This window comes from Trichoderma atroviride, chromosome 1 (genome assembly GCF_020647795.1).
Source record: "Trichoderma atroviride chromosome 1, complete sequence".
NCBI lineage: Eukaryota > Fungi > Ascomycota > Sordariomycetes > Hypocreales > Hypocreaceae > Trichoderma > Trichoderma atroviride.
The window spans coordinates 6,807,659-6,824,821 of record NC_089400.1 but is presented as its reverse complement, the minus strand read 5'-3'; the positions used below and the strand labels follow the sequence as shown (position 1 = coordinate 6,824,821).

Genomic DNA, 17,163 nt, shown 5'->3' with positions numbered 1-17,163 from the left:
GATGGCGATGTTCCATTCGAGAAGCCGCATTCGCCTCTTTTTCAGCACCAATGGACTTTAGATGGAGATACGATGCAGTTCGTCTCAAAGGATCAAGTGCAAGGATATGGTGAAAGCTAGAGGCTTGGCCAGCGCCAACGCTAATGCAGGGGACTCTCTTTTGCCCTTTACTTGTACATTGCTTTTGAAGTGATTCGCAAACAGTTGCTCAATGCGCTGATTATTGACTCCTATAGGGAAGTAAGAGCCCTTTATCACTCTGGGGTGCAGTCGTCTTAATCCAAAACGGCGGCGTCAACATCCTTTATGCGCTCCTACAGGAGTTTGGCCGAGGCATTGCCCCGCAACTGTCGACCAACTCGGGAGCTACCAAAAGGAATAGACGGAAACTAACCCAAGACAGCAACCGTCATTCGGTATTGGCAGCCTCTATACTCGGCAGTCGTGAGGGATCATGTGAATTCCTTGATTCTTCTCGAAAGAGAACTCTGACGTTATAGCATTCGTCCGCCCAATAGACACAGAGAAATGTCATCGCTTGCATACCTATATTGAGCTACTAAGCACACGTTAGTCATGGTTGTCTCACCGCTTACCCGGTTACCTGCGTCTATGCCTCACTATACAGGACTTGCACTGCTTGTTCATCGCAAAAACAGGCTTCACATCAATAAATTGTTAGCCTGCGGCGATCCAACTATTGTCAGCATCTTATACCACCAGCGTGCCCAAGTTCTATCCTCCGCCTATTCCCGACAATCATGTCAGATTGGAGCAATATAAACATGCCAGCAAAACTAATCAGGGCCATAAACAGGTGTTCAACGAGGTCAGCTTACCCAGTTGGGCAATTTTGTAACGTTACGATAATGTCTTGGGTTCGTGATCGCTCAAAGCATGCAAAGACTATTGGGTCAGCCAATATTGATTACCAGGTTGAATCAGGCTGTGAGAGTGCCCCGTGTGTACAGCACAAGAACCCAGAGGCAGATGATAATGCGCACCCGCACGAATGGCGTGAATTATCCTCCGACATAGCCCCCTTCTTCGTCTTTCTTGTACGGAAAAGGCAGCAGGCCGGAATATATTAGCAAATGGGCTTGCAGGCTCTGGAATGTGCATGCGATGTAATCCCTCTTAGGCTTAGAGCATTATTGGAAAAAGGCAGATAATTGTGACAACAAGGAAAACCAGTTAGCAGAGCAGCGTCTTTCACAAGTCATAGGCCGGTTGCCTTGCGTGGGATCATAAACCCGGCCGCGGCATTAATATCGATTACGTTTAGCGCTGTTTTCTTTTAACTATACACAAAAGCTTCCAAGTTAAAACTCTAGCTTATAAAGGAAGCTAAAATAGGTAGTCCACTCGTCAACTAGGTCTTTGCAGGTAAACGTCTGGGACCGGGGGCTTCACAATTGTACAACTGCAAACTCGTAGAACCGCAATAGTTGTTGCTTTTGGAGTTATTTGGCACTTGATGATGTAATTAGTTGCTCTATGAATAATACGAGAAACTTGGTGGTTGTTACTTTAATGTTGCTCTTCTTAGTCGATCGGCAGACTTGAAGAAATTTAGAACCCGAATGACTTGATCCTGGTTGGCAAGAATGTTTTCTCCTAGTCTGGTTACCATCGATGCCAAGACAATGGTCAGAAAGCGATAAACGAAAGCATGCTACCTTCCTGACTTGGAACACAGCGAAGGTCCCAAGCCTTGTCCAAAATTCTCTTTGAAGCACGCTGCTACGGGAGCAAAAGTATATATAGATGGATAGATCTGCGCTCCGGCATGATGTTGGAAGTACCCAGAAAATATCGGCTCGCAGAATAACCAGCAGTTTTACAGCTGTTCAATATACGGTCAAAATGGCTTTCAAGATTTCTGTCCTCGCTCTTCTCCCTTTGGCCCTTGCCAAACTTGACAAGCCTGTCATCCAGCCAAACTTTCCAGGAGGTGGTTTGGCGTCTTTAGGCCAGGGCCTCTTGGACAACTTGAAGCCCACCCAGTCGACTTCAGATGTCTGGGGAGCTGGCTGGATTCCCGCCGACTGCAAGTCTTTGGTTCAAGGTGCCGGGCTTTCGCCAAACGATATCACGCCTTTCAACATTCACTACACCGATTGCTCTCAGACCTGGACATTTTGCCGACACAAGGACTCTCCTCTCAGCCAGACTGACATTATCGACCTCTTTGGTCGTGTGCCCGTTCGCATGAGGGACTACATTCGCCACTACGTCTTCATTCCCGGCAACAAATCGGCCGGCTCCAGCGGTGACAACACCCTCATGGTTGGTGACGTCGACATTACCGTCTTCCTCCATGAGATTGGCCACAGCTTGGACTCTCACGCCTTTGACCCTTCATACGGCGTGCCCTTTTCCACCGGCAACGTTTGGATCTCCAACTACAACCAGGACTCTGCGGTGACAGACGACTACGCCCAGAGCAGCCAGCAGGAGAACTTTGCTCAGGAGACTGTTGTTTCGGTGTACGACAAGAATGTGCCCGGCGGCATTGGCAATATCCAGCCCAACTGGCAGGCCATCTTCCACCAATACGCCACGCTCGAGGGATACATTGGCGACACCATCATCCCCGGCGGCACATGCGTCAACCGCCTCACGGACAGCCAGCCCGTGACCATGAGCAACTCTGCCAAGTTCCGCCGCAACTTGGGGCCCAAGCCCACGGTCTCTTTGAGCCCGGATGTCAAGGAGATTAAGGCCATTCCCATGGCCGATTCCATCAAGATGACTTCGTTTGATGAGCATGGCAAGCCCAATGGCACTTATGTCATCCAGCTTTAATGGATACCCGTTATGATTAGCGCTCTTCTTGAAAACTTATAGTTCATGTAAATATTGGTATCCAAGTTTACCATGTTGATAGTTATGATAATACAGATAAATATGAGTTAATGTGCCTTGAATGAGTTTCTCACAGAAATATATTAACGAGGGCAAAACGCTTTAAGCATGCAAGCTTGTTCGTTGTGATTCTAGCTTCTGTCTGCCATTCTTCTATAACCGCCCCACTGAATATCTTAATACAATAGTATGATCCTCCTTTCTTTTCATCGCTTGCTAGTCTAGTTTCCATTAGTATGCTGAAGTTATCGCAAACAAAAGGGCAAATCTACCATATATATTTTCCAACAACATCGCATGTTACACTCATCTCTCTCATCTGCGCTAATGAGGAGCCGTCAATTAAGCTTTAATTAATCTTTTAGCGCATTGCACTTCTGGAGAAATGCTCTTCAATGTCGAGGCAAGTTCTTCCGCAGCCGCAAGCAGAGCTTCGTCCGAAAGTGGCCCCAATGCGTCAAAGATGATCAACACATTTGTAGTCGCATCAGACAATGCGGTGCGTGGACCTTGCCGCCAATTCCAGCGACGACAGGTAATTCCAGTATCGTCACACCAAATAGGTTCTCCAGGTGCTGCGAGTTCAGTCTGCAGTTCGCCACCTGTGAAAGCCTGAAACTGCTCTTGGCCTGTGGCACGTATCAAGAAGGGTGATCCGTCGTATTTCTCAAGGTCCTCGCCACCTAGTGGGATTTGATGCTTGACCGAAATCGCATTGTAAATGTCCGTCAACCGGTTGATTCGAGGTAATCCATTCTCAGCACGGCGAGTCAATGCCTCTAGGCTGTTGCGAGTTTTCTGCGGCTTAGATCCAAATGCCTTGTAAGTCTCTCGCCATGCGGCAATGTGTGGAATCTCGGTTACAGGGTGCTTTGACAATAGATTCTTTGCATTTGTTTCAGCATCGATCAGGAGGGCTTCGCTTATACTGTCGCTAGGGCCTGGAGGAACCCCTTCGACTGTCATTAAAAGAGCTCGGTAATCTGGGCGTAATTTGAAGATTTCTGGAGAGATTCGTGCAGACTGCAGCAGTTTTTGTGCGCTGAGTGTTGAGCTCATGGTGTATGTCGATGAACAGTTATTAAAGAAACTGGCGTCGAGAGAATAGGGACTGCAGCCAGATCAAAATTATTTATCAGACATATACAGAGCTATATATCAACTCTTTATTACTAGAATCTTCTTTATTCTCCAAACTTTTTCTCTTTTCCATAGTGGCGCTTTGTTGCGAACACAGGGCGCGCGCCCAAGAAATTGACAAAAGGTGGGACTACTCCACCAGGCTGACAGCATTTTCTCTTTGTAACACAGCCAGCTTATAATGGGATCAAGTAAAAGATTTCGATCAAAAGGGTTGTTATCACATCTTCAAGAGGAGATAGGCAGGCTATTTATGTATAGAATTACGGTACACAATGTTAAATTTCCTATATTTCCTCTTTTGGTCTCCAAAGCCTGTTGAGATCTTTTAGTGTTTCCGTGTTCCTGGCGCTAGCAGATAGTTCGCTGTACTTGTACTAACTGTAGTAAGTGGCTTCAATTTGCACAAGCAACGTACTCCGTAGACTAACAATCGTCATTGCAAGCTAAATTAGCTTCATCATTTACTCAAAAGCGCTGGGAAAGTTTAGCAGGAAAATCAATATCAAGGCTGTGATGGAAAATAGAGACATAAACTACAAAAACTTTTGTCTTATTTTTGCCAAGGTTGCAATACCCTATAACGTCTTGGAGTCACAATTTTTTCATCGGTACACCTTTTCATCATTCAATAATATTGACCATTTTTAACACAAAGCTCATTTGCGTGATGCCATATCCGCTTCCGACTTTGCCCTAGGATTAGTTACGTGCTGATGTTCTACTAGTCATAGGACATGACATTAACCTATACAACAAGCTACATATCAACACTAGTTTCGTCCTACGTAATCCTGGTTTAGTGATTGGGTCAGACGGATATCGCTGTCCGAATGCGGTAGGAGTCGGCAAACTCCAATATCTTTGAGTCGTCATATTATACTGGAGTGTCAAAGCGTGGAAAGAAAGCACAGCCGCCCATTACGCACAAATCTATTGTTGCAGACCGGCGAGTTTTTTTGTCCACCGCAAGAGTATATAGCTTCTAGCCGCATATAGTTCATTGCTGCGAGTCTCTGAATACATTCATTCTGATGAGAAATTTGTAGCGTTCGATCTTATATCCCCAGCTAGAGGACGAACCGCGTAACTGAAGTAGAGATGCCAGTAATCATAAACTCCACCTTTCTGAAGCCACCATTGAAAAGCCATAGGATAACAAGGGCGTATGCGATTACGGCCAGCTTTGACGGGTATTTGGTGTAGATACATCTAAGACCTGCCGGATAGCATTACTAGGAGAAACCGAAGATTCGCTATCGTGTGATCATTTGCCGAGTGAGTATCTGGGGTAATAATCGGATCCGCTTACGAATGCGGGGAAAATACCGGCATGGCTGAGTGGGAAATATTGAATCTCTTTACACGTCTTCATACCCACGTTATTCTAAAACACGCTAGCAGTTAATAGAAATGAAGCTGCAATATCACTTTATTTAACCATCATCGTTCAAGATTTATAAGAACAGAATTATACAAGTAATCATTGAAGCTTTCTAGTCTATTTCTGCTGATTATTCTCGATAGTCATTACTAGTTCAGTCGGGCCGTTGGTGGAGATGGCGTAAAAAGCCTGGAATATACCCTGCTAGCTCTGGAGATACTATTCTCTTGTTTATCGCGTCTGCGGCTCTAACACTGCCAATCTCAGTTTAAATCTGCGTGGTTTTATGCCTGTCGTACGGTTACAACGCATAGCTCTCACTGGCACCAGAGGTAAGCGTGTCAAGATGAGTTTTGGTCTCATAGCCTATACTGTTGCCTGAAGCGGTCACTGGTGTTTGATCACTTCTATGATTGGCTAGGAGTCAAAAATGGTATATAAAAGTTTCCAAATATGATCAGAAATCAAGAAATGGTATTAGATATTTCTATGAGCGTGTACCAAATGGAAATGAAGATCTGCTGACACCTAGTTGGCTTACCTTCAATTTGTGGCTAGCATTGGATTACTCGTCCCACTGGAGGCTGCCAAGATATTATCCGTTGGCTTTTGATGTCTGCATAATCTCCGTAGGACTTACAAAATATTGACTAACGGAAATGTCAAACATCCTGAAGTATGGATGCCTCACAAAATAGACGCCGGTCAATATAGTCCGATGGCATTGACATACAGTCATAACTTTGTACGATATAGGAATATGGTCATGTACGCCGCCAGTGCCTCTTAATATGGATCTGAGGCAGGATCAAGCGCGCAGATCTGCCTTTCCTAGATAGAATGGGATCATAGATTGCGGGCGTAAGTCTTTGGTGGGGGACATGACCCGCTTGATTAAGCTTGCATGGTACGGATGACGCCCTATCCATAAATCTTTCGCGGGGGAGGATATTTTACTAGCCATTGGAGGAATTTCAACAACATCTAGCATGTTTTAGCGCATTGCTATGGAAGAGGGTAGTACTGCATGCGCTCCAATGGAATCCTACGTATCCTCGTGTTACTCTTCAACCATACCTAAATCAGGGGTTGAATTGCACATATATAGCACATGGATCAAATCATTCATCTGGTTGCGTGTTTTATCAAATGCTGACTGCATATTGAATATCCGAAGGATAGATTTTGAGTTACCTTGTGGGATGAAATGGATTGCTAACGAGACGATGGGCTTATGCACGGCTATTGCGTTAAACCTTGGCAGAGGAGGGATAACAGGGGAGGTGTAATTCCCATATATCTAGGCACCAATATATTCTAAGAAAGAGGGAGAGTATAGAACCAAATCTCACGCTGTTTGGGCTCTTTGAAGGTAACCCAACGCCTCTATCAAGCAATTCTGCAAAAATGCGGTCTCAAGGACCAGTTCCTGTTGCCATTATCGGCATGGGCTGCCGATACCCTGGAGGAGCCAACAGCCCAGAAGAATTATGGAATGTCGTTTCTGAAGGCCGGAGCGGTTGGACTGAAGTTCCATCGGATCGATTCAACCACCAGGCCTTCTATCACCCTGATCCAGAAATTTCGGGCACAATTAACCAAAAGGGAGGACACTTTATTGATCAAGACATTGCTACTTTCGATGCTGGTTTCTTTGGAATAGCACAACAAGAGGCAGATACACTCGATCCCCAGCAGCGAGTTGTTTTGGAGACTACATGGGAGGCAGTCGAGAATGCAGGGATTCCGATGCATGAGTTTAAGGGGTCGGACACGGGAATCTTTGGTATGCTTTAGTCTTCTATTGACACTTGATCCATACTAAGACTTCTCAAGTTGCCATGTTTGGACATGACTTTGCACAGATAATACACAAAGATCCAGAAGCCGTTTCCAAGTATCACAATCTCGGCGTTGCTCGACCACTGTTGGCAAACCGTGTTTCCTACGTTTTTGATCTACAGGGCCCTTCAGTCATGGTAGATACTGCCTGCTCTGGTAGCTTAGCTGCTATTAGTTTAGCATGCCAAAGTCTGCGTGCTGGAGAAACATCGATGGCGTTGGCAGGTGGTGTGAATCTGGTATTCTCCCCTGACCAGATGGCCTTGATGTCAATGACTGGGTGAGTCTCTTCAAAAGTTTATCGATATGGCATTTTTGGCTAAGCTTACTGTTTCAGACTATTCAATGACCAAGGAAGGTCTTACACATTTGACGCACGCGGTAACGGCTATGGCCGAGGAGAAGGCGTAGGAATGGTCGTCCTCAAGCGGTTAGATGATGCTATTCGAGACGGGGACAGCATTCGAGCCGTCATACGGAATTCGGGAATCAACTCTGACGGCCGAACAAACGGAATAATGCTGCCTAACCAGGACGCTCAAGAACGTCTTGCGAAACGCCTCTTCCAAAATCTCCCTTTCAAGCCTTCTGACGTGCAATATGTAGAAGCTCATGGCACAGGGACCAAAGCCGGCGACAAAGTGGAAATAAACACGATCCGAAACGTGTTCTGCGAAGACCGCGATGGACAGAATCCGGTTTTCGTGGGCGCTACAAAGCCAAACATTGGACATTCTGAAGCTGCCAGTGGAACAGCAGGTCTCATTAAGACGGTCATGGCGATGGAGAAGGGCTTCATTCCACCAAATATACTGCCTGAGAACTTCAAGCCTGGACTGGAACCAGATGAGCGATATATGAAGGTAAGAATGGCGTTTCACTCGAACTGTGTGAATGGTGTTTCTAACGAGACAATTACAACTAGATTGCGCAGTCGCTCACGCCTTGGCCAGCCACGCCGTCTACGCGGAAAGCTGTGGTAAACAGTTTTGGGTTTGGAGGCACAAACGCCATGTTGCTTCTAGAATCGGTTCATGATTTTAATGGTAATAGATTTATTCCTACTAGACAAACATTTGCTGACCTTGTGGCTTATTAGGAGGCATCGATAGTGAAAATGGACAAGCAGCCACACAACCCGGCACACAAAATGGCACATTAAACGGCAAGATTAATGGCAAGACCGATGTGAAGAAAGATGAAGAGAATATTTCACATTTCTTCCCCATATCTGCTCGGTCCGAATATTCTCTGCAGAGTGCCATCAATGACCTTGGTGAATACCTGAAGCGTCACCCCAACGTTCGACTCGATGATCTTTCCCACACCCTGATCAAACGAAGATCAAAATTCCAGTGGCGCTCTGGTCTTATTGCCGAAGACATCTACTCCTTGCTTCAGGGCCTTGGAGCCAAGGATTTAGCACGAAACAAAGCAGCAAACAAGCTATCCACAGCCTTTGTCTTCACTGGACAGGGCACGCAGTGGGCAAGAATGGGCTATCACCTTCTACAGTCTGAACATACGGTATTTTCTCAATCAGTGGCAATCTCAGAAAAGTTGCTGAAAGGATTTGGCGCCCAATGGAGCCTGGTCGAAGAGTTATCTCGGGATGAGTCCTCAAGCCGCCTGAACAATAGTGAATATGGCCAACCGGCAAGCACCGCTGTCCAGATAGCTCTTGTTGACCTGTTCAAGAGTTGGAATATCTTGCCTGCAGCTGTAGTCGGCCACTCCAGCGGTGAAATAGCCGCTGCATATGCCGCTGGTGCCATCTCACAGAGTGCTGCGATGTTTGCATCGTACCACAGGAGCTTCTTGGCTGAGAAATCGAAACAACGCTCTGATCAAAGTGGAACCATGATGGCTGTCGGTCTTGGACATGAAGATGCGCAGAGGTATATCACGAAGTTTGACATTCAAGGCGTTACAGTGGCTTGTATCAACAGCCCTTCGAGTGTTACAACATCCGGTGACTTGAGCGGAATCATGGCTTTGAAGGATGCCCTCGACGCAGATGGAGTCTTTAATCGCCGGCTTAAGGTTGATACCGCCTATCACTCTCATCATATGCAGCTGGTAAGCTCTGATTATCTTCAGCAACTAGAGGGGCTCGAGTCGGGACCAGTGGACACTGCCATTCGATATTTCTCGAGTGTCACTGAACAAGAGAAGTTTGATGGATTCGGGGCCTCTTACTGGGTTGACAACTTGGTATCGCCTGTCCGGTTTTGCGGTGCTTTACGAAACTTGTATCGAGAATTGCGGCAGACAGCAGTCAACATTATCGAGATTGGCCCCCACGCAGCTTTGTCGGGCCCGATCAAGCAGACTCTGGCAGATCTTCAAGCTGACGGTTCCTCATACAACTATATTCCAACGTTGGTTCGTGGCGAAAACAGCATCAAGTCTCTCATGAATACAGGATCAGCCCTCTTCCGCAGTGGGAATGACAATCTCGATATTGGGGCTGTGGCTGCACTTTTCAGGTCGGAGTCTTCACCTCCAACTGTTCTACGGGATTTGCCATCGTATCACTGGAATCATACAGAAACCCATTGGATGGAATCGAGATTAAGCCGCGAGTATCGATGCAGAAAACATCCTTCGCATGACCTGCTTGGCTCCCGAGTCATCGCATCGCCCGATAGTCAGCCCAGCTGGCGAATACTGCTAAGCACCGAGAGATTGCCGTGGCTACAAGACCATGTTGTCGACAACTTCATCGTTTTTCCTGCAGCTGGATACATGACAATGGCAATTCAGGCGATACAACAACTGGACCAAGATCGTCGACAAGACCTCAAGCCCAAAGGATATCGGATAAAGAATGTTTCCTTTAAGAAGACGTTGACTGTTCCCAAAGACGACACATCGGTTGAGACGATCCTCACTTTCCAGTACTCTGATGCAAATGAGAATTGGAATTTCTCTGTCGCCTCAATATCAGATCAAGGCAAGTGGCAAGATCACTGCAACGGCATTATATCAGCCGTATTTGACAACGACAAGGATGAGATTGAGCAGCAACGCGAAGCAGAATTTGATCGCAAGTCTCAAGCATCTCGCCTAGAAGACGCAGCTGTGGCTTGCACCAATGTCATTCCGCACAAGGACTTATACGCTCAGATGGCGGCGACAGGCAACCAATATGGGCCAACGTTTGCAATCAACAATGAGGTTCGGATGGCAGCATATCAATCTCTCAATGATCTCGTTATTCCAGATATTGCTGCAAAGATGCCCGGTGGATTCATGCAGCCACATCTCATTCATCCGACAACGCTCGACGGAATCATCCAGTCTTGTCTTCCGGTGTTTCAACAGCACTCCAATAAAGGTTCAGTGATGCCCATCTTTATCAGCGACATATTTATTTCTGCGAGCATCGCCAATCAAGCTGGGAATCATCTCCAGACGTTGTGTAACCTGAGTAACGTCTTTCCCACGTCGACAAATTTTAGTACCGCAGTCTTTCAGACAGAAGATAATGGCGCACCACAATGCGTTCTGACTATGAATGGTGGCGAAATTCGCGTTGTCGGAGAGGCTCAATCTACTGAAGTGCTTCACAACGATAACATCTTCAAGATGGAATGGGGAGTTGATAGCTCTTCAATTACGCCCGATATGTTGGAACGCGTCCAGATTCCCTTACAGTCCGACGAAGCTGGGATCACACAGGCAGAGAAAGTGAATCTCACTTTTGTTGCTTGCGCCAGATATATCGACTGGGCTGTCAGAGAAATGCTTGAGCGCGGATTAACTGTCAAGGACGACCACAGAATCAACTGGTGGCGACTTCTGAAGAATTTTGCAAGTTCCGAGATGGGCAAGTCGCTCATCGAAAAGAGTCCAAAGACGAAAGAGGAGCTGGACAAGCTTACATCCAGACTTGGCGTCGAAGGAGAGGCTGTAGCTCGAATCGGACCGGAACTGGTTCCTCTTTTGACTGGGCAAACAGATCCCCTCACTCATTTCTTGAAAGACGATCTTCTATTCCGAGTATACCATTCAGATGAAGGAGCCCGGCCAAACCAGTACATGGCTGACTACGTCAAGATGTTGACTTTCCAAAGAAGAGATTTACGCATCTTGGAAATCGGCGCAGGAACTGGCGGTACGACTTTTAGAATTCTGAAAGCATGCAGTCCCAATGGTGAAAGCTTCTGCTCGGAGTACATGTACACGGATATATCATCGGGATTTTTTGAAGCTGTGCGAACAACCCGATTAAAAGACTGGGCGCACCTCTTGACATTTCAGACTCTGGATCTGGAAAAGGATGCAGCAAGTCAAGGGTTCAGAGAACACTCGTATGATCTAGTCGTTGCAGCCAACGTTGTCCACGCCACACGGTCTTTGGACAAGTCGATTCGTACAATCCACAAGCTGCTGAAGCCTGGCGGTGTTCTTGGGCTTGTCGAACTTACAACATCAACACCGTATATCAACATGACTTTTGGTTCTATCCCAGGCTGGTGGGCTGGTGTTGACGAAGGCCGGACTGATAGCCCACTGCAATCTGCCGAGCAGTGGAATGGGCATCTACAAAAGGCTGGTTTCTCCGGCGTTGATTTGGCTGCCTATGATTTGCCGGAACCTGAAAGACATTGCGCCCTATTGTTGTCCACCGCGCTTGCACTTCCTTCTGCGACGAATGGACATGTTCCTTCTCACTTCAAGATAATGGATGCTTTTGCTGATGATGAAAGCCCGGCATACAACTCACTCACAGTGAAGCTTGCAAATGGCTTGACTGAGAAAGGCTTCGGGGCTTCTTTGGAGGAATGGACTAATGATGAAGTCGACAACTCAAGCTCTTACATTATTCTTGATTCCGCAAAACAGCCCCTTCTTACAAAGGCCTCTACTGACCAATTTGCCGGCATCAATCGCCTGTTATCCAAGGCAACTAAAGTATACTGGGTCATTTTTGCTACAAACGACGATGGCGGCATTTTGCCAGACAACGCACTAATCACTGGAGTCTCACGAACAGCACGAAACGAAAATCCGTATCTGGATTGCTTCACTATTGACGTACAAGACTCTCTGGAACAGCACGCTGATCAAATTCAGAATGCAATTTTAGACTTCATCTATACCACCGAAACGAGAATCAGGAAAAACGAGCCGAGAGAGTTTGAGCTCATGTATAGAGATAGTAAAATGCAAATTCAGCGCTTCGTCGCAGACACTAAGCTATCCAAGGCCGTTTCCACCTCTTCTGATGTTGCAGAGACTGAAGAAACTACTTTCCATCAAGCCAATCGACGGCTTAGGATTCATGTTGACAAACCCGGCCTATTAAATAGCCTGGTATTTCTTGACGATGACTCTTCCGCTCTCGGCCCCGATGAAGTTGAAATCAAGTCGTACGCTTGGGGCCTCAACTTCTCAGACGTCTTCATTGCTCTAGGCCAACTCCCGCCCACACAACCCATGGTTGGCGAAAGCGCTGGACTTATCACGGCTGTAGGTTCCAACTTTGCGTCACAATTCAAGGCTGGAGACCGAGTGACAGCCATGTTTGGCACTCCCTACGCAAGTCGGACGAGAACAAATGGCCATTTGGTGCATCGCATACCTGATAAGCTGCCATTCACAGAAGCAGCTTCGATTCCATTGACATTTGCTACGGTTTACTATTCGCTCTTTGACTGTGCCAATCTTCGCCAGGGCCAGACAATACTGATACACTCTGCTTCCGGTGCATTAGGCCAAGTAGCCATAAAGATTGCTCAAAGACTGGGAGCAACGATATTTGTAACTGTCGGAAGTGCAGCCAAGCGGCAACTCCTCGTCGAGCAGTACAGCATCCCTGAGAGTCACATCTTTAGCAGCCGCACGACCGATTTCGCAGCAGGAATCAGCCGGCTTACCAATGGAACTGGCGTGGACGTGGTGCTAAACTCTCTATCTGGGCCCATGCTTCACGCTTCGTGGGAGTGTGTCGCTGCCTTTGGAACGTTTGTTGAAGTCGGCAAGACGGATATTTCTCGACGCAGTCAGCTGAGCATGAAGCCGTTTGAGAGAAACTTGAGATTCATGAGCGTGGATCTTGTTGGGCTTTCGAAGCAGCGACCAGTTGAGTGCCAGAACTTGCTACAGAGAATCTTTGCGGATTTTGAAGCTGGACTCTTCACACCGCTGTCTGTTATGGCAATGCCAATAGGCGATATTGAAAAGGCTTTCAGACTGATGCAGAGCCGAAAGCATACCGGAAAGATTGTGTTAGAAGCCTCTGATAGTTCTACTGTCCAAGCCAAAGAGCAGCCATTCCGGCTACGTTCCGACGCGACTTATATCATCGTCGGTGGGCTGGGAAGTCTAGGAAAGCATTTGTGCCGTCGTCTCCAAGAAAAGGGTGCAAGGCACATTGCACTATTTACACGACAGCGTTACGAAAAGGCTGCCAAAGCAGAGATGGAGAAAGACTTGACAGTACTTCCGGAAGCTACAGTCAGAATTATTACGTGCGATGTGGGTGATGCGAAAATGGTACAACAAGTAGCTGCAGAATTGTCTCGAGATTTGCTGATGCCGCAGGTGCGAGGTATTCTTCATGGAGGCATGGTGCTTTCGGTAAGCAAAAGCTCCTTAAAAAGAAACAGAAAATATGAAGCTAATTGTTCGAATACAGGACCGGACTCTGTCACAGATTACACAAAAGGACTTTGAGATTGCGCTTCTACCTAAATATCACGGCACAGTTAACATCTACAACGCCTTTTACAATAGGGATGTCGACTTCTTTGTAAATCTTTCGTCTCTCTGCGGTATTGTTGGTACGCTGGGACAGTCCAATTACGCTGCGGGAGGCACGTACCAGGACATGTTTACTCACGCCCAAATCTCTGCTGGTTATACAAAGTTTGCGACGATTGACTTTCCACTGATCAAAAGCACGTATACAGTCACCCAAGAACATACTCACTCATTGAGCAGACAGGGTGTTCAGCTTCTCCCTATTGAGATTGCTCTGCCAGTTGTTGACTATGTGATGAGCGGAAAGGCATTCAGAGATGGCAACCACCAGATAGCATTTGGCCTTGATCCTCAGTCATTCATCAACCAAACAACACCAGGTGGTAGAGTTCCACCACTTGTGTCTCACATATTATCTTCTCATAGCCGAGGTCCCGCGCACCAAACAGGGCCAGCAGATGAACGGACCGCAGAAGAAAAAGTCGCACTTGCATCAACAGTCGAAGAGGCAGAGCAGCTGATACTGATTGCGATTCGAGAGAAAATAGCTTCACTTACTGTCCTTGAATCCCAAGAACTCGATCTGGATCAAGCCGTTGCGAATATGGGCCTTGACTCTCTTGTTGCGACTGAGATTAAGAACTGGATTACCAACAAGCTGCAAGCCCCAGTCCAAACTTCAGACATTTTAGATGCCCCAAGCCTGCGGTCACTTGCATCTTTTGTCACAAAAAGCTCTGTCCTGGTAAAGAACAAGTTCAAGCCCGAGGGTGCTAACGGTCATGATGAGACAAAAGCGGATACAAATGGCGATGGCAGCAGCGCAAAGCAAGTTTCTCTTCCCAAGTATCCTATGCAAACTTTAGAGGGGACATTGGACATATTCCTCGACTCTGTGGGTCACATTGCCAACGCTGAAGAGCTGAGTTGCACTCGAGAAGCCATCAAAGCGTTCCAAGACCCCGATAGACTGGGCCAAAAGTTGCAAACGAGGCTCAAAAACATGTCAGGCGGCGAAGGTGAGAATAATGAGGTTGTGGATATGTATGTCAGAAACAAGTGGCTTCGTGGGCGAGACTGGCGGCCCAGACTTCGAAATTTCTTTGCTACTCTCCCTGGACAGGATACAGCTCGACAGCCGCAGGCACAACAAGCCGCACAGCTTTCGCTCGGAGCTTATGCGTATAAATTGGCACTTGATGCGGGCACGATTAAGCAAGACTTTTATCACGAACAAGCATTGGATAGTAAGAAAACTACGCCATTCTAACATGACAAGTATTCTGCTTCGGCATGCTAATGAGACTCAATATAGTGGCTACTGTTTATTGGCTATTCAGCTCGAATCGCACTCCAGCGCTTGGCTGCGACGGTTATGATCGATTCCTAGAGAGCGACTATATCGTCGCCATGAAGCGTGGACACGCATATAAGATTCCTCTTAAAAGTCACAATGGACAGGCTGTAACATACGACAAGCTGAAGAATATCTTTGAAGGCATCATACAGCAAACTCCCGAAGAAACGAATTGGACTAGTCTACTCACCACTGCGAATCGCGATGAATGGGCAAAGGTAAGCATTCAACACTTTTCTCTCCTCTATCTTCTCGATACTACTATGTGTATTTTTTGGAAATGTTTTCAAGGCTCACTCTGCTCCAGGCCCGTGATGAAATACTGTCAGCAAGTCAGAGCGGCCGCAACTATGTCGAAACTATCGAAAAGTCTCTCTTTATTGTTTACCTCGAAGATACAGCTCCAGAGACAGCAGACGGCCGCGCAGATGCTTTCCTTCTTGACGACAATTCCAACCGCTGGCTAGATAAAACCCTTTCATTTGTGGTTTGTCGTAACGGTGTATCTGCCATCTGGGGCGAGCACACCATGGTCGACGGCACGACATTCGGTGGTCTGATAAAGGCTCTCAATTCGCCAGCCGCTGAACAGGTGAAGCTATCCAACGGCTCATCTACTTCCAAATCGGTGATCGATGGTGACTTTACATATCTCGAATTTACACTGCCAACAGCTCTGTCCAAGATCATCCCTGCTCTCCAAACTCAACATCGGTCAGCCCATGACGGCTACACTCTCGCCAACCTAACACAGACATCTTATGCAGCCTCCTATCTAAGACAACAAAAGCTTCCTCCAAAGACAGTCATCCAGCTCCTCATCCAGGTAGCTGTCCGCCGTCTCTTTGGATACAACCCCTCAGGTGCCGTGGACGTCATCTCGCAGCGCCCATTCCGCGGTGGGCGAACAGACATGATTTACGTGATGACGCCACCAGTGGAAGCATTTTGCGCCGCAGCTGAAGATGCAACTATCAGTGGATACGAAAAGAGGAGACTCTTCTTGGAAGCTGTAAAGTCACACGCGCGGCTTGTGGCGCTGTCAAGTCGCGGTAGAGGGTTTAGATGGCATCTCATGGCGCTTCGAGAGATGTTGGAGCCCGGCGAAGAGCTGCCTGTTTTCTACAAGGACGAAGTTTTCAGAAGGACGAGCGAGAGACCAGTCTGCACCAGCTTTACAGAATTCGGACTTCCGGAGATGGGCAGGTGTCAACCTCACAAGGAGGACGTGTGGGTTGGCGTGCAAGTCTTTGAAGAGAGGTGAGTAATAATTGCATGTGACAAATATCCTATTGTGAGTAAAGCTAATGGTACTTTTAGGGTGCAATTCACTGTTATTAACGGGGAGAGAAAGTCGGCAGAGTTTGTGGAGCATCTCAAGGCGGCTGGTGAGATTGTAAGAGGCATTATAGAGGCCAGTGCCGTATGAGTTTCGAGTATCGCCTCTCCATATGCAGAATAACTAGATTAGAAATCAAGATGTATCCACGAATACTGAGGTTTGCGACGGAACATATCATTAACGGTAAATGCTGTTCAAGGCCTGCTCCAAACCCGCTTTCAACGCCGTTATCTCCAGCTACGAAGGAAGCACTGTAGGCGTGGATCTGAGACCCAACTTTCAGCGGGGCAAGAACGCCGTTTTCTCGGTTCTCGGTTCTCGACTCTTATACTTTGTTTCCCAACTTTTGCTCTTGAACATGAATGCAAAGCTTGAAACGGCGCTCTCGGCGCAAGTCTCGGCGTTGATGATCAAAACAATGACCAATTTCGAAGCATGACGGAGGAGTACCTAGGTATGTATGCATTCCGGAAGCTAAGAGAAATTTAAATATATATACCTGTCTTTGTGAAGTGTTCA

The 17,163-nt window shown here is 47.0% G+C and overlaps 3 protein-coding genes across 3 annotated transcripts; 2 read left to right on the top strand and 1 right to left on the bottom strand.

The window, feature by feature from the left end:
* Positions 1-1,866: 1,866 nt before the first annotated feature.
* On the top strand, positions 1,867-2,808 carry TrAtP1_002472 (uncharacterized protein; the record flags this gene model as incomplete). The annotated part of the gene is made up of 1 exon (XM_014085361.2): positions 1,867-2,808. One exon carries the CDS (start codon positions 1,867-1,869, stop codon positions 2,806-2,808), a length of 942 nt encoding a protein of 313 aa, XP_013940836.2.
* A 96-nt stretch (positions 2,809-2,904) lies between these two features.
* TrAtP1_002471 (uncharacterized protein) lies at positions 2,905-4,070 on the bottom strand. Its single transcript, XM_014085079.2, has 2 exons — positions 3,141-4,070; positions 2,905-3,089 (listed from the first exon to the last, which is right to left on the bottom strand). The coding sequence occupies exon 1, from the start codon at positions 3,925-3,927 to the stop codon at positions 3,211-3,213; it is 717 nt and encodes a 238-aa protein (XP_013940554.1). The 5' UTR covers positions 3,928-4,070; the 3' UTR covers positions 2,905-3,089; positions 3,141-3,210.
* Positions 4,071-6,799: 2,729 nt separating this feature from the next.
* TrAtP1_002470 (Type I Iterative PKS) lies at positions 6,800-17,083 on the top strand (the record flags this gene model as incomplete). Its single annotated transcript, XM_066111481.1, has 10 exons — positions 6,800-7,178; positions 7,229-7,514; positions 7,572-8,097; positions 8,160-8,280; positions 8,334-13,822; positions 13,881-15,192; positions 15,261-15,520; positions 15,610-16,562; positions 16,623-16,698; positions 16,844-17,083. The coding sequence occupies 10 exons, from the start codon at positions 6,800-6,802 to the stop codon at positions 17,081-17,083; spliced, it is 9,642 nt and encodes a 3,213-aa protein (XP_065967556.1).
* Between the last annotated feature and the right edge of the window lie 80 nt (positions 17,084-17,163).

What these genes read in the sequence shown, in the direction of transcription:
- TrAtP1_002471 (XM_014085079.2), bottom strand. Translation starts at nt 3,927, where the DNA reads ATGAGCTCAACACTCAGCGCACAAAAACTGCTGCAGTCTGCACGAATC.